The sequence below is a fragment of the Coenobita brevimanus genome, chromosome 42 (assembly GCF_032717465.1).
Source record: "Coenobita brevimanus isolate Jiangsu-jjx chromosome 42, ASM3271746v2, whole genome shotgun sequence".
Classification (NCBI taxonomy): domain Eukaryota; kingdom Metazoa; phylum Arthropoda; class Malacostraca; order Decapoda; family Coenobitidae; genus Coenobita; species Coenobita brevimanus.
This window is the reverse complement of record NC_136995.1, coordinates 13,235,406-13,258,776: the sequence shown is the minus strand read 5'-3', so window position 1 is coordinate 13,258,776 and position 23,371 is coordinate 13,235,406. Positions and strand designations below refer to the sequence as shown.

The following is a 23,371-nucleotide window of genomic DNA, read 5'->3' as shown; positions in this document are numbered from 1 at the left end:
AAATGGCGGGGGACAGAGCGACATGGAGGCTATTTGTTTGTGGCCACCCCTTACGGGGTTAAGGCGTCTGGCAATAGATGTCTGGTTCCTAAACTTTCATTCCTTGTTAGTCATGCTTACGATGTTGAGAGGGACGCCTTCAGGTGGTCGTATCAGTATAACCGGGCGGCGCCACTGCGTGGTTAATACAGACATTCTTCACCTACTCCCACTCCTCCCCCATCCCCCGAGATCAACACTAGAATATAATGCTAGTCACGAAGAAGTACTGTGGAAAGAATATAGAGCCATAGTATTGTCTTTATTTTGCCACTGAGATATGTGACATGCTGCAAAAGAATGAAAATCTAGGCCAAGTTAGAGTAAAAGAAGTACAGTCACGAAGAAGTGCTATAGAAAGGATGTTGAGCGGCAGTATTGTTTTTTTTTTTTGCCACTAAGATACGGTAAATAAACAGCAAAAGGACGAAAATACGGGACCAGTTAATGTGAAAGAATTATTACTATATATACTGCATCTTCCACGACGATTTTCATTGCATCTTTCACTTTAATTTTATCTTGTGCGCTTCTTACAGGGACCCGTTTTCCTGTCAGTTAAAGAAGCTCCCTAATACCTTTTCCTTAGCGATTTATTTTTCATACTACACCGTGTTGCCCTTTTATAATTATGTTGTTTACACTAGCACTTCAGTAAGGTATTAGATTCAGGTTAGGGTAGGTACAGTATGGTATTAGATCCAGGGTAGGGTAGGTACAGTATGGTATTAGATCCAGGGTAGGGTAGGTACAGTATGGTATTAGATGCAGGGTAGGGTAGGTACAGTATGGTATTAGATCCAGGGTAGGGTAGGTTCGGGGGTATATAAAAGGGCGGATTCAGGCGGGGGACAGTAGTTGGTGCCAAGAGGTGGAAGGGGGCGGGTGTTTATTGCAGAAGCACACCTCTGCCAACAGTCTGCTTTCGTCCTTGCACGGCTATTAACGACGTGACCGCGCGGCGCCGTAGCTGGGAGTTGATTGAGATGGAGTGTGGGGATGCGGCAAGTGTTCGATTTAATCAGTACCATGACTTTATTATTATTATTATTATTATTATTATTCCTATACTCCGCTTCCTCTAACTTGGCCTAAAATTATCATCTCCATCACTCTGTAGATGGTTTCAATCCGATATATATATATTTTTCACTGATCTCAAATCCAGACCATTTTTTTACCCTCTCTGTGACCTGTGTTTCATTTTATTCATAGACGATTTTATTCATCATGACAATTCACTATTCATTTTATTAATTTATCCAGACGGTTTTATTAATCTCGATTAGGTATTAATTTTATTCACTATCCAGACGATTTTATTTACGTTAACAGTTAGGTGTTATTCGTTTTATTCATTCTCTGCCTCCAGACGATTTTATTCACTTTAACGATGTAGGTAATATTAATTTTATTCTCAATCTAGATTTTATTCACGTTAACAATTGGGTATTATTCATTTTATTCATTCTGTACCTCCAAACGAGTTATTCAACAAGATAGACTTCGATACGGAGGGGTTTGATACAGCCTTCATTATTCTTCTACCACCAGATGATTTTTATCAGCTGAGCAAAATCGTCTGGTAATTTCAAGCATGAAACGAAAAAAAATCGCATCCTGGTTGTTATGATTTCTCTCTCTCTCTCTCTCTCTCTCTCTCTCTCTCTCTCTCTCTCTCTCTTTTGCTGTGACTGGTGAAGGAAGGAAGGAAGGAAAAAACAGGGCATCGATTTTTTATATTTATTTTGCGTCCCGATTTTTATTTGTGTATTTATTTACTTTGCAACCCGATTTATTTATTTACTTTGCAACCCGATTTATTTATTTACTTTGCAACCCGATTTATTTATTTGTTTTCAACCCGACTTATTTATTTTGCAACCCGATTTATTTATTTACTTTGCAACCCGATTTATTTATTTACTTTGCAACCCGATTTATTTATTTACTTTGCAACCCGATTTATTTATTTACTTTGCAACCCGATTTATTTATTTACTTTGCAACCCGATTTATTTATTTACTTTGCAACCCGATTTATTTATTTACTTTGCAACCCGATTTATTTATTTACTTTGCAACCCGATTTATTTATTTACTTTGCAACCCGTTTTATTTATTTACTTTGCAACCCGATTTATTTATTTACTTTGCAACCCGATTTATTTATTTACTTTGCAACCCGATTTATTTATTTACTTTGCAACCCGATTTATTTATTTACTTTGCAACCCGATTTATTTATTTACTTTGCAACCCGATTTATTTATTTACTTTGCAACCCGATTTATTAATTTACTTTGCAACCCGATTTATTTATTTACTTTGCAACCCGATTTATTTATTTACTTTGCAACCCGATTTATTTATTTACTTTGCAACCCGATTTATTTATTTACTTTGCAACCCGATTTATTTATTTACTTTGCAACCCGATTTATTTATTTACTTTGCAACCCGATTTATTTATTTACTTTGCAACCCGATTTATTTATTTACTTTGCAACCCGATTTATTTATTTACTTTGCAACCCGATTTATTTATTTACTTTGCAACCCGATTTATTTATTTACTTTGCAACCCGATTTATTTATTTACTTTGCAACCCGATTTATTTATTTATTTTCAACCCGATTTATTTATTTACTTCGCAACCCGATTTATTTATTTACTTCGCAACCCGATTTATTTATTTACTTCGCAACCCGATTTATTTATTTACTTTGCAACCCGATTTATTTATTTACTTCGCAACCCGATTTATTTATTTACTTTGCAACCCGATTTATTTATTTACTTTGCAACCCGATTTATTTATTTATTTTCAACCCGACATTTATTTTGCAACCCGATTTATTTTTATTTTGCAATGCAATTTATTTGTTTATTTATTTTGCAACCCGATGTATGTATTTATTTATTTTGCAACCCGATGTATGTATTTATTTATTTTGCAACCCGATTTATTAATATATTTTGCATCCCGATTTATTTATTTATTTTCCAACCCGATATATTTATTTGTTTACTTTGCAACCCGATTTATTTACTTATTTTTTTGCAACTATTTCGAGACTCATACGATTGTCAACTGGATGTTGGGAATGCCTGGCTACTTAACCCTTTCAGTCTGACGAAGTAGTTTATCAGTTTTACATTAATTTTGCTACTTACAGGCAGTTTTGGTTGGGTTATAGGACGGTTTTTGAACTGGGAGGGTTATCTCTCTCGTCTCCTTTATTAATTCCACCAATGTGTCTCTCTCCCAGGCTGAATAAAGCAAGAATGAATTGAAAAAGAGTGGAGGGGTTGACCAGCGAAAAATGAATACAGAAATTTGAAGGAGTTGACTAGCAAAATGTGAAAGGGTTGACTAGCAAATAATGAATAAAGAAATATGAAGTTGACTAGCAAATAATGAATAAAGAAAAATGAAGGAGTTGACTAGTGAAGAATTAATAGAGAAAAATGAAGGAGTTGACGAGCTAAGACTTTTTTTTCTTTTTTCGTGTGCCTCAAGGTTGTGTGGGTGAGAGGCGTTGTGCAGCATAAGCTAGTGTAATTATATCTGATGGCGTTGCAACCAGAGCCAAACCCACTTTGTAAACACCACTTTGCTTATCTGTCAGTCCGTCTCTGTCTATCTGCGTATCTGTAAGGATGGATGGATGTTTAGATAGGTAGGTAGCTAGATACTGTATATTGGACTTTTTATTATCAAAATTCCATGCGATGAAGCCAAGCATTTTATTTGTCTTGTTACTGGCTGCCGTCCACTGTTTGGAGTTTTGGAGGTATTAACTATGATAGCAACTGCTAGACCCTTCTCGCCCTTTACTTTCTTCTGTCAATGAGATATCGAACATGTGGTATTACATATTTAATGCTCTTGTCGCCAAAGTGCAGTACCTTACATTTATCTACATTAAATTCCATCTTCCATCTTTCGCTCCAACTTATTAACTTCTCCAAGTCGTTTTGCATAGATTCACAGCCTGCAGTCCCATTTACTCTGCCTCCAGTCTTTGTGTCATTTGAAAATTTTACTCCTTTACAAACGGATTCATTTTCTAGGTTATTGATATTAGGAACGGTTTCTAGATCATTGGTATAAATAGTGAAAAGAACTGGTCTTAGATTTTACCCTTGAGGAACTCCGCTATTTACATCTCGCCAGCCGGTGTTGGCACGAGAGTTTCACTACCATAAGGTCTGTTGCTGTTTGCTTTCCTATGTATTCCTTTGTGTTCTGTTATCATAATTTTGGTGGGATTTTCGGCAGTTGTATAAGTAATTAACCCATCTAGCTTTGAACTAATATTTGTCACGTTCGTATACACAACATTCATAGTTTGGCTGGATCTAGTAGGGCTGTTAGACATACTCAGATCAACCCAGTTTCTGTGTTTAAATCCTCAGTACAGATTGCAACATTCCTACGAACCACTTATATGACATTCCCTCTCCCAAAATTCTCTGATTGCTTGTGCTTCAGGTGAGTTCATGTCTACCCGATTGCTTGATGATGTGGCCTCACCTCACCCCTTAGCACTAGTCACGAATAAGTGTTAAGGAGAATTGATGATATGACCTCATCTCACCCCTTAGCACTAGTCACGAGTAAGTGCTATGGAGAATTGATGATATGACCTCACCTCACCCCTTAGCACTAGTCATGAATAAGTGCTATGGAGAATTGACGATACGACCTCACCGAACCTCTTAGCACTAGTCACGAATAAGTGCTATGGGGAAATGATCTAGAGCCATAGTTTTTTTAGAACCATTGTTTTTATTATAGAGGCTGCAGCAAGGTAAAGTGGATGAACTCTATAAATAGTGCTTTCCCTTACCCAAACAGTTTACCTAAAACAAACAGCGTATAAGACTATCAACATATAACACACAAGTGGTGTTGATCCTCCCTCTTACACTGTGGTGCGACCTTCAAGCACATTAAGCGTAGTTAGGCCTGAAATTATGAGTAAACTGGATTTTACTGCGTTCAGCATGATCAGGCAGTCTCTCTCTCTCTCTCTCTCTCTCTCTCTCACACACACACACACACACACACACACACACACACACACACACACACACACACACACACACACACACACACACACACACACACACACATACACGCACGCACGCACGCGCGCAGACGAGACGTAGTATCCATAAAAAGTTAATAAATACCGACGGTTCTGTTTTCATTCACCCCTTCAGCCCGAGGACGTGTGTGTGTGTGTGTGTGTGTGTGTGTGTGTGTGTGTGTGTGTGTGTGTGTAAACAGATAAATACATACATACATAAACGCAAGGTGTCATTCAGCCAATCTGGGAGGCGATTTATTTTTAACATCCGACTTTGGGTCATAAATCATACGCTGGAGCCACTTGTAACCAAGGAGATTGGACTGACATACATTTGACGTAATCTGCCACAGTGAATTACATGAGATTAGGTTTCGTTAGGTTAGGTTAAGTTAGATTAAGTTAGGTTTACAGGAATTAGCATGTCAGAGAGAGAGAGAGAGAGAGAGAGAGAGAGAGAGAGAGAGTAAAGAAGAGGTAGTGCAGTTCCTCCTAAGGCAGGTAGAAGAGGCCTAACTTACCTGCCTTCGTCCCCAGGTGAGCGGTAAGGGCAGGGTGGTTCTGGCGTACTCTGGAGGCCTGGACACGTCATGCATCCTTGTGTGGCTTATTGAACAAGGCTACCAGGTTGTTGCCTTCATGGTGGGTATCTTACACTACACTACACTACACTACACTACACTGCACTACACTACACTACACTACACTACACTACACTACACTACACTACACTACACTACACTACACTGCACTGCACTGCACTGCACTACACCACTACACTGCAACACACACACACACACACACACACACACACACACACACACACACACACACACACCATTCTGTTCTCATGCTTGTTTTTATTAGTTTTATAGTCATACAGTCACGTGCAAAAGTTGACCTACAATTCCACTTCATCTGCATCAGTCATAATGCATATCCGTCACTATCCTTCCTTACTCATTATGTCAAAGAAATATCAGTATGGGCAGAGAAATATGTTAGAACTCTCTCAGCTTAGGAATATTAGCCAGCAGAGGAAAGTGACAGTGTTAGGAAGTGAAATATTAGGCGAGCTTTTGTATCTGTGGGCAAAAAAAACACTGCAAACCTCTCTCAGCTTAGGAATATTTCTCTGTAAAGGAAAATGAGAAGCAGAAGAAGTGAAATATTAGGCAAATTTTGTTTTTAATCTATGGGCAAAGAAACATTGGATGGAATATTAGGCAGAGGGCAGAGAAACATGTCAAGTCTCACTCAGCTGTGGAATATTAACCAGCAGAGGAAAGTGACAAAGTTAGGAGGTAAAATGTTAGAACGTTTGTATCTATGGGCAGTGAAACGTTGATTGAAGTACTAGGTGAAGGACAGAAAACTATGTCAAACATCTCTCAGTTTAGGAATATTAGCCAGTAGACGAGAGAGACATGGTGAGGAGGTGAAATCTTGGGCGAATTGTGTGTGTGTGTGTGTGTGTGTGTGTGTGTGTGTGTGTGTGTGTGTGTGTGTTTGTAGAAGCTAATTTATGTGTGTACGTGGGGGATTATAGAAGTTAATTTGTGTGTGTGTGTGTGTGTGTGTGTGTGTGTGTGTTTTGTAGAAGCCGATTGATGTGTTTGCATGGGCGGTTATAAAAGTTAACGAGTGTGTATGCGTGTGTTTGTGTGTGTGTGTGTGTGTGTGTGTGTGTGTGTGTGTGTGTGTGTGTGTTGTAGAAGCCGATTTATGTGTTTACGTGGGCGGTTATAGAAGTTAACTTTGTGTGTGTGTGTGTGTGTGTGTGTGTGTGTGTGTGTGTGTGTGATAAGAAATTTAAATGATATCTGCCATTTCTTCTTTTTCCAGTCAAACCTAGGTCAGGAGGAGGACTTCGAGGAGGCAAAGTCAAAGGCCACCAAACTGGGAGCCATCGAGGTAACTACAGTATATTTCTTTCACATTGAAATGCTGCAGAGGAACGCCTTCATGTGGTGGCACCGATATAACCCAGGTGCTCCACTGTCCGGTTATACAAACCCCTCAGCTCCCTCCCTATCCCCCTAGAGGAGGATGGTAAGCTGCAGGAGGAGGGCAGTTTCAGCCTGCAGTCGTCTGTGTTTGCATTCACATGAGCTTGTGGTAGCAGCAACAAAAACTCCTACTAACTACTACTACTACTACTACTACTACCAATAATAATAATGATAATAATAATAATAACAACAACAGCAACAACAACAACAACAACAACAGATTGACACTAGATTATGATGCAAGTCACGCAGATGCTGTGGAAATGATGTAAAGCTGTAGTACTGTCTTTCTGCCAGAGCTGTGCCAATAAATTAACACCAGAATATATTGCTAGTCACAAAGAAGTGCTATGGAAGGGACGTTAAGGCTCAGTATTGTCTTATTCTACCTCTTTGTCCTGGTCTTTACCTTGGCCTTTGCTTCTCCTCCTCCTCCTCCATTCCCACTTCATCTTAACCCCCTTCTTGCCTTGGCTTCCTCCTCCTCCTCCTCCTCCATTCCCACTTCATTCTAACCTCTTCTTCCCCTTCTTCAGGTTGTAGTGGAGGACCAGACACGTGAGCTGATAGAAGACTTTGCCTGGCCCGCCGTCCGTGCAGGCCTTGTGTACGAGAGTCGATACCTCCTGGGCACGGCACTGGCTCGCCCGTGCATCGTCAGGGGCCTCATCAGGGTGGCCAGGCGGGTCGGGGCAGGTGAGGGGTTCGGTGCTTCGTGGGTTTGAGTGCTTCTTTTAAGGGTTTGAGTACATCTTTTAAGGATTTCAATGCATATTTTAAGGATTTGAGTGCTTATTGTAAGAATTTGAGTGCTTCTCTTAATTAAAGTACAAGAAGTATATACAGTACTCGTAAATAACCTTCAAGAGATTATTAAGATGTAGATGAGACATTGTTAAAGAAGAGGTGTGTGTGTGTGTGTGTGTGTGTGTGTGTGTGTGTGTGTGTAGAAGCTAATCTGTGAAGCTTCCAGGCCGAACGAGAATAGGTGATGTCTCTCTGCTTCAGGTTACGTCTCTCACGGCGCCACAGGGAAAGGCAATGACCAAATACGCTTCGAACTCGGCTGCTACGCCCTCTGTCCGGAGATTAAGGTGAGAGAGAGAGAGAGAACATTTGGGGATTGTTGGTTCTTTTACCTAACTTGGCTCATTTTCGTCCCATTTGCTGACTTTTTTCTCATACTTCAATAGCAGAAAAGGCAACGCAGTTTCTCTAAATCCATTTTGTAGCACTTCTTCATGACTAGCATTATATTTTTGTTTTAATTTCATGTTACAGTTCAGATTTCAAGGTGGAGAGACTGCAGTTTTAGACCAAGTTAGAGTGAAAGGAGTATAGTGCTTCGACGAGGAGCCTTCACGTGGTGGCACTGTGTATCCAGGGTGGGGGGAAGCAGCTGCAGTGTGTCGCCAGGGTCAGACCAGGATCCTACCACAAGGGAGCCCGGGATCTCCACTAGGTATACGAGTATCTACCTTACGATACCTGCTAACCTGTGGTCGACGGGTCTGCTAGGTCAGATAGACTGGGGTTAAGCAACAGTAACAGTAACATTGGGTTGAAAGAGAGCCAGAACTTTATATCTTGTGACATTAATCACCTTGAGTCTTACTGAGTGTAATGTCCTCTTTTATTAGGAACCCATGAAGTGTAAGGGAAGTATTGATGGGGAGGCGTTTGACATGGCTGTATAAAAGGGAGAAACTTAACCTTTTATTATGGCTTAAGTGTCCTTCCCACTGCCTTGCACATCACACGAGCCACAAATTAGATGCACTGACCTCTGGGGATGTGTCCGTTGGCGTGATGGGTTGTGGCAGGAAGGTGAACATTTTGGCAGAGTCAAAATGCCCTGACTAGAGAGAGAGAGAGTTACCTGTTTGGGTTGATAATCATTTTCGCATAATTTTCCACAGGTGATCAGTATTACCTGCCGAGTTATTCTAGGACGTGCCATTTAGATTCACACTTGTACCTGCCAGTCTATTTTAACTGTAGATCAAGCTTATAAATTTCACGTTCGCTGTCACTTTGTAGATCAGAACTGTCAGATTCAGTTTGTCTTAGCTTTCGTTTTACCTGTTACTTGTACTTGTCAGTAGGTGCTAAACAGGGATGCCTTCATGTGGCGGTGCTACTGTGGCCTGGTGGTGGAGCTGCCCTGTTATACAAACGTCCCACAACCCCCTCCCTTTCCCTTGAAAGGAAGATGTTGGATTGCAGGAGATTGACAGCTTCGGGCTGTAGCCCAGTGAGTTCACATTCAGGTGAAACTGGGACTTTAAAAAAAAAAAAAAAAAAAAAAAAACGCATACCACCGCCAACGGCAAAAAAATTTATAATTTACTATTGTAATTCATTTCTACCACACCAGTTCTTTTACGGTCTCATATTTCATTCTGCAGTGTTAGTTTGTCCTGTTACACCGTGTCAGAAAACACGTATCTTCTTCAGCGCCAATAAAATATATGGTTTATTCCTGGATCCGGATCTGGATCCACCACAAAATCTAATCAACTCTTCCTTGACCCATTGCCCACATATCCACCAGATTTCATTGAAAACAGATAACTTGTAGAGATGCCTTGTATACAGACAAGCAAATAGACACACGTAAATACACAGCCTCAGTCCAGCATCAGGGGCAGAGGTGACGACCGCCTGCTAGTTCATGCCATCAACACCCTCTTCCCACCAGATAATCTCGCCTTGGAAGGACCCGTCATTCTACCGTCGCTTCCCTGGACGTCGTGAGCTGTTTGAGTACGCCAGTCAGCACAGCATTCCCCTCCCTGTTACCCCCAAGGCACCGTGGAGCATTGACGCTAATATGCTGCATGTTAGGTGAGAGAGAGAGAGAGAGAGAGAGAGAGAGAGAGAGAGAGAGAGAGAGAGAGAGAGAGAGAGGCTGGTTAAGAAGATATAGCAAGTGAAAAAAAAAAGTTATAAAGTTGAATGATGGATGTTACGTATTTTTTGTTGTTATAGTACTGTTATCTTAACCTGGCTCAGATTTTCGTCCTTTTGTGGTTTATTTCCAGTAGCTCAGTGCCAGAATAAGCTAATATTACAGCTCTGCATCCTTTCCATGATACTTCTTCGTGACTAGCAGCATACTCTTGTGCTAATCTATTTTTACACCTGGTCATTCATGATGGAGAAGGTAATTTCAACCTAACCTGACCCAAACTAAACCATCCCTCCCAAGTCAATCCAGTCCAGCCCAACTCCACCTCATCTCAGCCCTGCCCAGCCCAAACCAAACCAAACAACCTCAGCATAACCCAACCCAACCTAACCCAATCCATCCCAACCCAACCCATCCAATCCAATCCAAACCAAACCAAACCAAACCAAATAACCTCAACATAACCCAACTCAACTCAACCCAACCCAAATCAAGCTAAACCAAACCCAAACCAATCCATACTAATCCAACCCAACCCAACCCAATCCAGCGTAACATACAATGAGCCATAAAACCCTATGTCCCTCTCCTTCCCAGCTACGAGTCTGGCATACTGGAGGACCCTGCCACACCCGCCCCGCCAGACCTCTACCAGCTGACCCGTGACCCCCGCAACGCCCCGGACACCCCGCAGACCATCACCATTGAGTTCCAGGCAGGTCAGTGATGTGGCCAGACTGCATTTAGTGTCAGGTGTCAGTTTTTGTCGTGTTGTTCCAGCCAGGTTAGTGAAATTATTAGACCGCATTCAGTGTCAGGGTGTTAGTTTTTCATCTTATTCTTGTCGTTCTAGGATGGAGAGATCGCAGTTTTCATTCTCAGTCCATCTAGTGCCAGACGTCTTAATCTCGTAAGGGTTGGCTGCAAACAAATAACCTCCAACTTGCCTTCATCTCTTCTGTTTGGCTGCCCCTCCTCCCCTCCCACTCACACACCCCTCGTTCATGTATCTCTCCACTTCATCCCTCCGTCTCATCCTCGGTCTACCCCTCTCCCCCTCCACATCACACACGTACACTCTCCCAGTCAGTCTCACTTTCTCCACTCCCAACTCCATCCCTCCATCTCTTCCCCGTTCTCCCCTACCCCCACTCCCACTCCACCTCACTCACATACACTGTGCCAATCTCTCATTCTCCATCCTCTCCACATGACAATTTTAAATCAAGTTAGTGTGAAAATAATACAACCTCTCCTTCCCCTCCTTATCACCGTCTCCACCACTAGGCGTACCGTGCAGTGTGTGTGTCGACGGTGAGGACGGTACAGTGAGGGACCCGCTGGAGATCTTCCGTACCTGCAACCGTGTGGGGGCGACGCATGGGGTGGGCAGGGTCGACTTGGTGGAGAATAGGTACATTGGCCTTAAGGTACGTCAAGAATTATACTCCTTTCACTCCTACTTATCCCAGATTTTCGTCCTCTTGCAGCTTACTTCACGTGACTCAGTGGCAGAGTAAGGTAATATTAAGGTTCTAATTCTTTTCCGTAGCACTTCTTCGTGACTAGTGTTATCTGTTGTCACTGCTTCGCATTCAAGATGAGGATATAGTAGTTTTAGGCCAAGTTAGAGTGAAAAGATGTACTGTACCGTACTGCACTTAAGGTACTGTACAGTACATGAAGAGTGTGTACAGTGGCTTTAATCCATTATTGTTGATGTGGTGGTGATGGTGAGAGAGAGAGAGAGAGAGAGAGAGAGAGAGAGAGAGAGAGAGCCTTGCCTGAAAATGCAGTTAAAAATTACGCCATCAGATTGAAAAGGTCAGTGAATATCGTAGAATAGGATAATTTTAATTCTGAGTGGAATTGTGGATTATTGAGTGGCTTGGCAAGTGGTCAGACGTGCACCCTTCCACAAAAGTATCGGCCCCTTCAGGGTGCGATGGTTGTGGGAATGAGCGAGTTCTGCAGACACACCTGAATCCACAGATCTGGTGCCGCGAAACATTACCACCCAGTATTTTTTTTTTTTTTTTTTTTTTTTTTTTCCAATTCTAATAATTGCCAGAGAGAATATTTTAACGTATCCTAGGATGCCCCATACTTCATCCATGTTTCAGAATTGTATTTATCGTAACAGGGCCGGTTCTTTTGGGGGAGAGTGTACACAGGCGCCGTCTGCCTCTGTAAACCATACACAAATTAACTGTGCATTCAGCAGTAACAGAGCAGTTAAAGTCACCTGTGTAATTTCCCTCACTTGTACCATTGGTAGGTGGGGGCGCTCATCCACTCACTCGATGTAGTGCTGCTCTCGGGTGACTGCCCTTTCCTCTCTTCTTTACTTCTTTCCTTCCTTTCTCCTCTGTCTTTCCTTTCTTCAGTCGTTCCTCTTCTTTCTGTCTGAGTGACTATACTGAGTGACAAGCCAAATGATGTCTCGTACACCAGGAAACCATTTACTATGCTGGGTGGTAACCGTACAACCAAGTTATGGCGCCTGGTGGTTTAGTGGGAAATTAAGGCGCTCCAATCGGATTGAGCCGGTGCAGGTTTACGTCCAAGGAGTGGTTGGGGTTTATTGTTCACGTAATGGCACTCAGGGATGAGTGAGGCTGGTCACTCTCATCTTAAATGTCAGGACCAACTTGCCTAGCCCTGGTCTCCTACGCTTCTCATGAGGCAACACAGGATGAGATGATGAATGAAAATTTTATTATTATTGTTATTTTCCATTTTCAATCCTCACTGTCTAAGTTTTAGGGATTTCTTATTTAACGTTATATTTTTGTAATTTTTCCACCTGATGCATTGTTTTTTCTCTCTGCATTTTCAGTCCTTACTGTCTTAAATTCTTCACAATTTCTTTATTTTAGTTAGTTAATAATTATATTGAATTTATCATCATCATGATCATGATCACCATCATCATCATCATCTTCATCATCATCATCATCATCCAGACCTCCTTTCTCACCCTAGGGCAGGGTGAGGAGTAGCAACGTTCAGACAACCCAAGTTTGCCCACTCCAATGGCCTCGCTTCCAGTTACTCATCATTCAAGCCTATCGTCTTTAACTTTTTCATTTTTTTCTTTATTTATTTTAGGTACACAGTTTCTTTAAATATTGGTCATGCGGTTTAATTTTTTAATTTTCGTTTAGTATAGTCTTTAAGCTTTTTCACAGTTTTATTTCTGCCTAGATAATACTGTATTTTTTCTGTTTTATTCATACCTTTTATGCGTTTTTATTGTGATCAAATTCGGTCTTGCTGTGCCATGCTGCCTGGTAAGGAAACTCCACAGTGAGGGTGGCTACAGTACAGTGGAGTTTTTTAATACTGAAACCTGAGCCAAGTGCCAAAAACAGCTAATTACTTCCAGGCATTTGTTGCAGAGAGAGAGAGAGAGAGAGAGAGAGAGAGAGAGAATCAGATATAGTGATTTTTGTAACAACTTGAGAATCTGAATTTCAACTTTGAGAGAGAGAGAGAGAGAGAGAGAGAGAGAGAGAGAGAGAGAGAGAGAGAGAGAGAGAGAGCAGTACTTCCCAGGACGATGGTAGCCAATTATATTCCACCGTAACTACAGTACTTCCTAATTTAACTCCTTGCTTTTTCCTGCCGTCGTCAGTCCCGCGGGGTATATGAGACACCTGGGCTGAGTGTACTGAGGGCGGCACACCTAGACCTGGAGGCACTGTGTTTGGATAGGGAGGTACGGAAGCTGAAGGAGTATCTCGGCACCTGTATGGCGGAACAGGTGTATAATGGTGAGTTAGAGAGAGAGAGAGAGAGAGAGAGAGAGAGAGAGAGAGAGAGAGCATGTGTGTATGTGTCAAAATTTCACACATGCACTCTTTTCCACTTTTTCCCTCTCAGGTCTTTGGTACAGCCCCGAGTTTGAGTATACAAAGGTGTGTGTGTGTGTGTGTGTGTGTGTGTGTGTGTGTGTGTGTGTGTGTGTGTTCTTACCTAATTGTTCTTACCTAATTGTATCTTTACAGGAATGAGTCAAGCTCGTACTGTCCCGTGTCTTAAACCATATTTATCGTACATATCCTTAAATTTGTGAATTGTTTTGGCACACACTATTTCATTCGGTAGTGCATTCCATTGATCAATTGCTCTGTTTGGGAAACTGAATTTCCTTACGTCTTTATCACCTCTCTTCTTATGCAGTTTTTTGCAGTGTCCTCTTGCTGATGCTTCTCCATATGTTAAGTAATCATTTATGTCTATTTTCTCCTTTCCTGATATGCATTTATATAGCATTATCATGTCACCTCTTTTCCTTCTCTCCTGTAGTGTTGGTAGATTCAGTTTATTTAGTCTTTCTTCGTAGCTTAGGTCCCTTAAGCTTAGTATCCATCTTGTAGCGGCCCTTTGAACTTTTTCAATCTTGTCTATATGTTTTTTGAGATGAGGACTCCAGACTACTGATGCGTATTCCAGGGTTGGTCTAATGAATGATGTTATTATCCTTCTTAGCATGTCTTCATTTATGTATGTGAATGCTATTCTCATATTTGCAAGCAGTGTATACATGTTCCGTACCTTCTCGCTGATGTGGTCAGCCGGAGATAGTCTGTTATTGATAATCACACCTAGGTCTTTCTCTCTTTCTGATGTATATAGGGTTTTATTTCCTAACTTATAATCCCAATCAGGTCTTTTTCCACTTTTACCAAACTTGATTACATGACACTTGTCCACATTGAATTCCATTTGCCATGTACTACTCCATTCATGAAGTTTATTTAGTTCTTCTTGTAGCTCTTTACAAGAGTCTGTGTTAGTAATTCTCCTTTGTATTTTTGCATCATCTGCAAACATATTCAGATAGCTCTCATTTCCAGTGTTACTGTTTATATCATTTATATACACTTAGAACATGATTGGTGCCAGCACTGAACCCTGTGGTACTCCACTAGTCACTTCTTTCCATGATGAGTAGTTTCCTCTTAGGACTGTCCTCATTTCTCTTTTTATGAGAAAGTCTTGCATCCAACAAAACAGTTTGCCTCGAATTTCTTCTTGATGGTACAGTTTCCATAAAAGTCTTTGGTGTGGTACTGTGTCAAAAGCTTTCTTGAAATCTAAATAGATACTCTCCACCCATCCTTTCCTTTCCTGTATTGTGTTTGTTACTCTGTCATAGTAGCTCAACAGATTAGTAACACATGATTTTCCTTTTCTGAAACCAAACTGTCTTTCTGTTATCATACTGTGTTCTTCTAGATGATTTACCCAAGCTTTTCTTATAAGTTTTTCTAATACCTTGCTTACAACACTGGTCAGTGATACTGGTCGGTAGTTGAGTGGATTTTGTCTATTTCCTTTCTTGAATAAGGGGACAATATTTGCTTTTTTCCAAATATCAGGTAGTTTACCTTGACTCAAGGATTTTTTGAAAATTAAAAATAATGGTTTACATAACTCCTTTGCACATTCTCGTAATACCCAACATGAAATTTCATCAGGACCACTTGCTTTTCCTCTGTCTAATCCACTCAACTCCTCCTGTATCACTTTTTCTGCTATTTGTATATCTGGTAGTATGTGTGGACATGCGTGTTCCACATAGTCCTTCTCAAAATTTTTTTCTTCTGTAAAAACTAATTGGAAATTCTTATTTAGTGCTTCACAAATATCTTTCTCTTGTGTATAAGTGATTACCTCGTCCGTAAGGGATTGTATTATATCTTTTACTTTAGTTTTGCTTCTGATATAGCTGTAAAACAGCTTTGGTTGATCACTACTTTTATTTATTATATCCTCCTCAAACTGTTTTTGGGCATCCCTCCTTATTCTTGTATAGTCGTTTCTTGCCTGTTTGTAATTATTATACGCCCTTTCACTATTGTGTCTTCTGTATCTATTCCACATCAAATCTCTTCTTTCTTTTGATTTTTTACATTCTGTATTGAACCATTTCTGTATTTTCTTATCTGCTTCTTTGTGCTGTGGGATGTACTTCTGGACTCCTATTTCATAAAATTCACAAAATTTTTTATATACAGCATTTAAATCTTGTCCTCTAAGCTCATTTTCCCAATTAACTTCTAAGAAATACTTCTTTAGGTCTTGATAATTTCCCTTTTTATAGTTTAGGCTCTTTTTGTAACTATCATTGCTGTTTACTATGTCATATGCTATCCTGAAGTTATAATTTAGTACTGCATGATCGCTTTTGCCGAGTGGAGGGTGATATATTAAACTGTCAATATCATTTTCTTGCCTTGTAAATATTAGATTTAGCACTGAAGGTACATCAAGTCCTCTTTTTCTGGTGGTTTCCCTCACATGTTGCGTTAAGAAAAACTCTTGTACGAGATCCAGGAGCTTTTGGTCCCAACAGCTTTCTTGGCTATTTATATCTAGAGTATTCCAATTTATATTTGTATTGAAGTCCCCAGTTAGTATAATTCTTTCCGATTTCTCTTCCATCTTATGTAGCAATGATCTTACACTCTGAATTGTACTCTTTGCCAGGTCCTCATATTCGTCTCTTTCCCATGTGTTTGATCTGGGTGGCATGTACAAATTGGCTACAATTACTTTACCTTCAGATGTGTCGATCTCTACTGCAATCAGTTCTACTTGTGATGGTATATCTAGTTTTATTTCATTGACTTTTAGATTTTTCTTAGTTAATATTATAATTCCTCCTCCTTTTTTTAAATATCTGTCTCTTCTCCATATATTGTATTCCTCTAAGTTTAGTATGTCATTTGATATCCTTGATATTAATTTTGTTTCAGTTAGGCATATTATTTGTGGTTCATTTTCTCTGACATAATCATTCATCTCTAGTAATTTAGATACCATTCCATCCACATTTGAGTACATCAACTTTATCATCTTGTTTATATACTTGTCATGACATGGTTCTACTACCTTCCTCCTTTTTCTTCCATCCTGTTTGTGTACCACTTTCGTACCTGCAATCCTATTACTTTGTAAAAAAATTTCTTCTTGTCCTCTTCTGATCTTCCCTCATTTTTTGTTTTTGCTTCCTCCCTTTTCTCTTTCAGTAATTCCAGTTCCTCTTGTGTTAGGCATCTTTTTATCCATACATTTTTGAACTCCTCTTTTTCCTTAAGATTCTTTGCATTTTTTAGTATCTCTTCCACAGTGTTTACACTCTGGAAAGTCACCTTTAGAGGTCTTGTGTGTGTGTGTGTGTGTGTGTGTGTGTGTGTGTGTGTGTGTGTGTGTCAAACTATCTCACACGCACTCATTTCCATTTTCTCTCTCACAGGTCTTTGGTACAGCCCCGAGTTTGAGTATACAAGGGTGTGTGTAGAGGCGTCCCAGAAGGCCGTCACTGGATCTGTCACCCTCAGTGTTTATAAGGGCGGAGGTGAGGAGGACTGCATTTTAAGTTTTATTGTCGATTCTCTTATTTGTCCGCCTCCATATGATTTAACCCAACCAAAGAAGGATCTGTGTAGGAAGGAAGACGGAGACCATGGTCGTATTCTGGTGGGGTAAGGATGCTCCCTGCCACCTTTTCCTCAGGGATCTATTTTTGGATCTGGCAAGTTAATATCGTTTGTTCTTTGCAGAGTATGGTGGTGCTAGAATTATTTAAGGAGCAGAGAAGATTATAGTAACGTATAAGAAGCAAGACAAATCGCTTAGGAAAATAGGGAACTTCCATAATCGATGAGAATATGGGCCAATTTATGTAAGCAGATTGGTAAACCATGTAAAAAAATATTGCAGAGTTTTTTCCATCACAACTCAGCATTCAACCAGTAAATTACATGTAGCATCCTTCCACCACTACTGCGGACACGTAGTACTTGTCTAACATTAAATGCTCGCCCCCTTTTTCTGTCCAAGTCTCTAATGCAAGAGTTAATCGTTACTCCCAGTCCTTTATGTATGCAACAGGTCAACTCTGGAACTGTCGTCTTCTGTCTGTATTTCCTACTGCTTGTGAACTCCAGTCTTTCAAACGCAGTGTCTCTAAGGCATCTTGAAGGGATCTTGAATTTGGCTCTCTGTTATTTTTGTTTTTCCTTGGAGAGAACAATCTTGCGGGCTTCTGGTCTTTGGTTCCTTCTTCCTTACATTTATTTAAAAAAAAAAAAAAAAAAAAAAAAAAAAAAAAAAAAAATGGTGAGAAACTAGGAAACGTTTTTGTGGTGGTTGTGGTGTGGTAGTTGTGGTAAGAATGGTGGTGGTGGAAAAGAAAGAGTGTTTTGACTGCTCTCACTGTACGCACATAATCTCTCCCGATCAGTGTACGTAGTGAAGAGGGAGGCTGCCATCTCGCTGTACAATCAAGAATTAGTGTCCATGGATGTGCAAGGCGACTACGAGCCTACGGACGCCTCCGGATTCATACGAATTAACGCAGTGCGGCTGAGGGAGCATCAGAGGGTGAAGCGACTCATGGCCCAAGCTGCTGTGCAGAATGGGGTTGCGAGTGACACGAAACAAAACTGAATAGAAGAGGAGGAGGAGAAGAAATTGATGATGATTAAGAATAAACAGGGAAACAAATTTAGGTAACAAATTGTTTGAAGTGAAGCCTCATAAACGAAACGAAAAGCGGTAACAAATAAGGAAGAGTTGAAGAAAAAGAAGAATTAAGAAGAAGCTGTGACCCATTGGATTTTCCCGCCATTACACCAGCCAGTCAGATGCTTGGAAAGGGGACATATTTGCCAGGAATTTAGGTAACGCCATCAGTTCATTCTAGTAGTCGTAGAAATAGTAGTAGTAGTAGTAGCAGTAGTAATAGTAGTAGTAGTAAGCAGCAGCAGCAGTAGTAGTAGTAGTAGTAACTGCAACCCCAGGCTTATCTGGATGTGAACCCGGTGGACTGCGTGATGAAATTGCCCGCCTCTTGCAGTCCACTATCTTCCTTTCTGGAGGCTGGGAGGAAAATGAGGGACATCTGTATATCCGGCCAGTGAAGCCGCCCAGATATATCGGTGCCACCACGTGAAGGCATCCCTCTCCATCACCGCCCCAGTAGTGAAGGGGTTAAGGAGTGCTAGAGCGATTTACTTAATAGAATAACCGTCATGGGGCTGAATGGGTTAAAATAGGTATCCTCAGAACGAAACTACAGAAAAAAAAAATTGCTTCCTGTTTATGCCTTTAAATAATAATAAGAAAATGGTTTAAGGCAAAAATATGGGAGGTTTTTGAAGTAACTGATAATGTGTACAACTGGACCATATCACACATCAGGGGTAGATTTGTAAGTGGATTTGGGAATTTCGTAACAGCTCTTCCTTGGCCATTTATTCTGCCTATTACTCTTTAGCATCCCATTTTATGTAGATACAGACTGTGTCGATATTACAGAGATATAAATAACATTCAGGAGTAAGCATAATGCATAGTAACTAAATAAATAGATGGTAAGGAAGATGTGCTACGAAACCTCCTAAGCCTGGTCAGAACTACACATGGTTCCCCAGAAGTCTTAAATATCTTACTTAATTTTATGGGTAAAGTTATTAGCTAACGTAGGCATTGTTTTCTAAGACACACACACACACACACACACACACACACACACACACACACACACACACACACACACACACACACACACACACACCGCTCGCTGGTGCAGTGGTAACGCTCTCGCTTGCCAACTGGTGGACGGGAGTTCGCGCCTCGCTCAGGTTGCGAAAAGTTTCACTGACGAAGTGGGTGGTTACTGTCCCCCTCGAGCAAGGGGACGGGTGTGTGCGTGTGTGAAGGTCATAGCCTTGCCCTTAGATCGGACTATATGAACTCTCAGCTCCCTTCCGGGAGGGTAAAAGCTGACGATCACGACCATCAAGTGATCCTGACCGACACACACACACCATCCAGCAATTCTTTATCAATGTATTTCACCAAATATACTCGTTTTACCCAACCCCTTCTCTTCCTGCTAACTACCCTGTTAAAAAAAAAAAAAAAAAAAAAAAAAAAAAAAATCAAGATTTCTAACACGGCGGCTTGCATTGTGAAGCTTGCATATACTCTATAATTATACAAGTAAGCCTTAAGAGTTAGGTGTATACTCAAGTTTATATATACTTAAGTTTACATGCAGAATAATTTTTACATTTCACGCTCCTTGCACTCAGCTGACCTTAGCTTGTGTTTTGTGAGGAGTGTTGGGTCTGTTGGTGGTGGTGTTGTGGCCACAGCTTCATTTGAACGTGAACCTATGCTAGTGGACTGTAGGCTGAAGTTCTTTTTCGCAATTCACCGTCCTCCTTTTCATGGGAGAGGGGAGGGGGGGTTAGCCAAGGGACTTTTTATATAAGTGGACACCGCCGCCCCGTTATATCGTTACCACCACTTGAAGGCGTACCTCTCCAGCAAGATACTGTTGGTGTGAGGAGTGCAGACGTTTTAGGCGTCTTGTGGAAATAGTAATGAACCACGCAATCACTGCACGCCTTTTGAAGTTATCGGCATCCCTACTGGAAGGTGTGCAACGTCATCAAGTAAACAAGTTTTGCTGATGTAAGTTTAGCTGAAAAAATAAAATGTGCCCTCCCGCTTCCCTGATATTAATGGGCACTGCTTAAATGATACATATTTTTTCAGGATGTGCGTTGCTATCAGGTTAAGACCCTCACACCAAAGCATGGCAGGTCACACACTATGCCAATTTTTTTGCTGATTTGGTGCTTTTAGGCTCCTTTCAGCAGTATGCTTGTGAAATTTGGAGGAATAAAGTAACACCCATTACTCTTCCTTGATCTTTCCAACGAGGTACGTAGGTCTGTAGGTTTTATAAATTTCCCAGTTAACCCAGTTTCTGCTGCCCAGTTTGGCATTTTTTTTTTTTCAGCAATATGTTGTCCAGTTTCGAAGAAAGGCACTGAAGTAACATACTTTCCTTTTCATAAGCTGTCCAACGATGGCTGTAAGTCCACTGTAGTTTTAATAGTTTCCGAGATAACACAAGCTTCGTTCTCAGTTTGGCTTTTTTTTTTTTTTTTTTTTTTTTTTAAGTAACCGCAGCAGGGTTGATTGTATTGTAGTTTACCTCCCTTGAGTCATTGTTTTATAACCAATGTAAATTGTACGTCACATTGGGCTTGCATCTTGTCCCGTGCAGACCTTCATTGTGCCTCATTTGGAGTCTGCATCTCGGCAAGGGCTGATATGATAGCGAATTTTGAGAAACAGGACCAAGTCACACCTATTACATTTTTATTAGCTTTCCAGCGATGTGCATAGAGCTGCTGTAGATTTAACAGACTAAGAAATAAAGTTTGGGTGCTGTTTGGTGCTCAGTCTGTCACTTTTGGCTTTTTTCTTTTCAACAGTATGGCAGAAGGTCTGAAGAAAAATCACATTGATACTGCCCTTTACTCTCTCATAAGGTTTACAACAGTGTTGTGCATGAAATGTGCGTTCGCACCACTCACATTGTCATTCCACGCTCGTATGGACTGGAGAATTCGCTGTTTTAAAAGCATGAGCACTCTCACGTTTAGTATTGCAGTTTGTATTATGTAACAAGCAGTAGTAAGAGATTGACTGAAATATTTATTGTTGTAAAGGTATAGAGTATATTGAAATATTGTCGATCAACATGGTTTTGAAAGTTACGGAATTGTTAGAACTTAGGGTTATGTTTTCAGAAGTTGGCACTGATCCTCTTAAAACAGAAAATCTTTCAGAAGGGAATATCATTGCTTAGTCCTAGTAAGAAGCATTAATAAGTTCCATACTTATCAGGCGATAGCCGAGATAAACCTTTGCGAATTCTCCAATGTTTGTTTATATCGTGGTTGTGGTCCAGTGACAGCTGTAACAACCTTGTATGGACCAGTGAGTTTTGCTCGTGGCAGCTGACGGCCACACCTCCTACACCTATTATCCTATCCCAGCAAAGTTTTCATGTAAGTATAAGGAGTGCTGGTGTACTTGAGGTGGACAAAGTCTCGCGTGGCATTTGAACATGACGTAATGGTACCATTTTCAGTGGCTTCACTGTTGTCACGAGTTTCAGATGTGACCTTGAACGTGTAATGGTTGGTGGTGGGGCTTGATCCTGACTACTGATTCATTTACATTTGTTATATATCATACATTGTACTGTAGTTGACACATGAACAATTAGACTATAATTAACAAGTTAGCCTGCAATAGTTAGATGAAAGGGATTCTGAACCCCAAGACTTAGGTAAGGAAACCAGTGAAGTACCGTACGTTTCAGATAGCTATATAAACGAATGAATTCAAGAAATCATCAACCAGAAGCTGCTTTGTATTAAGAGGTTAGTCCCAACTGCTATAGTTTCTTTCAAGGGATACAGGTTTGATTGAGTAGTAGTTCCCAGCACTTCAGACTACAGGACCTTTTAAGTGTGTCTCAGTTAATCCTTTCAGTACAATGGCATCCTTTGTGTCTTAACTCTTCCAGTGGCAGATGAATTTAAGCCTACTCCACTGAAGGTAAATGTACTGTTGTGATGAGAATAGCAACACTCTCTAGTATCAGCAACACCTTCAGTTCAATTAGGGGTATATTTTTTTGTGCTGGTGTATGACTTGCTACCACAAGTGGATTGTATTCAGTTTAGGAGAGACCTTTATAAAGTAAGCATAACTCAGCGAGTGATCTTAGCAGCAAAAAATTAACCACTTTTTACTGTGCTTCAGGCTACTATAGTACAGTAAAAGACCATTAATCCAAACACTGATAAACTGAAAATCCCAGTAATCTGAGTTTTTGAAGTAGGCTGACAAAAATTCCAGAAGTAAACAAAAAAATAAATAAATAAAAATTAAAAAATTCAAATTGGGCGCCAAATGCACTGAAGTGCCGAGTAGTGTGGTCATGGAAGTTTCATGGAAGGAAGCTTCTGTTATATTTTGATAAACTGGTGCATTTCATTGAACAAAATAATTATTACAATGGGGCTTAGGTGATCAATTTCCGTACCTTGCGAAACGAGTTCTACAAGAAACCTGCCCAGGCTGTCAGGCAGGCTGATATCCGTGACTGGCTGAAGTGCATGAGCAACCAGGCAGGTAAATCCACTGATGGTTTTGGGACAGTACACTGTTAAGTCAATTCGCCGTCACAACAATAACAAGATAATTCGCCGTCAGGACAATTTGCACCCTGGACGATTTCCCATCATCCTATAAATATACTTATTATTGATTAGTTGATACTTTAATAACTAATTTTCAGGGGGATCTATCGAAGTCTGTGTTCATTCAGTAGCGTAGGCTTTGGATATCATCTGTAAGTTGCGTTTTTAGAGAATAATTAACTTGTTTCTACCTCTCTGTAGTTGACTTTGAATTATAT

The 23,371-nt window shown here is 40.6% G+C and overlaps 1 protein-coding gene across 1 annotated transcript in view; it reads left to right on the top strand.

Moving 5' to 3' along the window:
• Positions 1-18,525, top strand: part of Ass (argininosuccinate synthase) — a 22,785-nt gene extending 4,260 nt beyond the window's left edge. Inside the window, exons 2-11 of the mRNA XM_080270656.1 lie at positions 5,677-5,781; positions 6,985-7,053; positions 7,688-7,847; positions 8,160-8,245; positions 9,853-9,998; positions 10,660-10,781; positions 11,350-11,492; positions 13,700-13,838; positions 17,330-17,431; positions 18,320-18,525. Of these exons, the coding sequence (XP_080126782.1) occupies positions 5,677-5,781; positions 6,985-7,053; positions 7,688-7,847; positions 8,160-8,245; positions 9,853-9,998; positions 10,660-10,781; positions 11,350-11,492; positions 13,700-13,838; positions 17,330-17,431; positions 18,320-18,525 (1,278 nt within the window). The remainder of the gene's footprint in view (positions 1-5,676; positions 5,782-6,984; positions 7,054-7,687; positions 7,848-8,159; positions 8,246-9,852; positions 9,999-10,659; positions 10,782-11,349; positions 11,493-13,699; positions 13,839-17,329; positions 17,432-18,319) is intronic.
• The last annotated feature ends 4,846 nt before the right edge of the window (positions 18,526-23,371 follow it).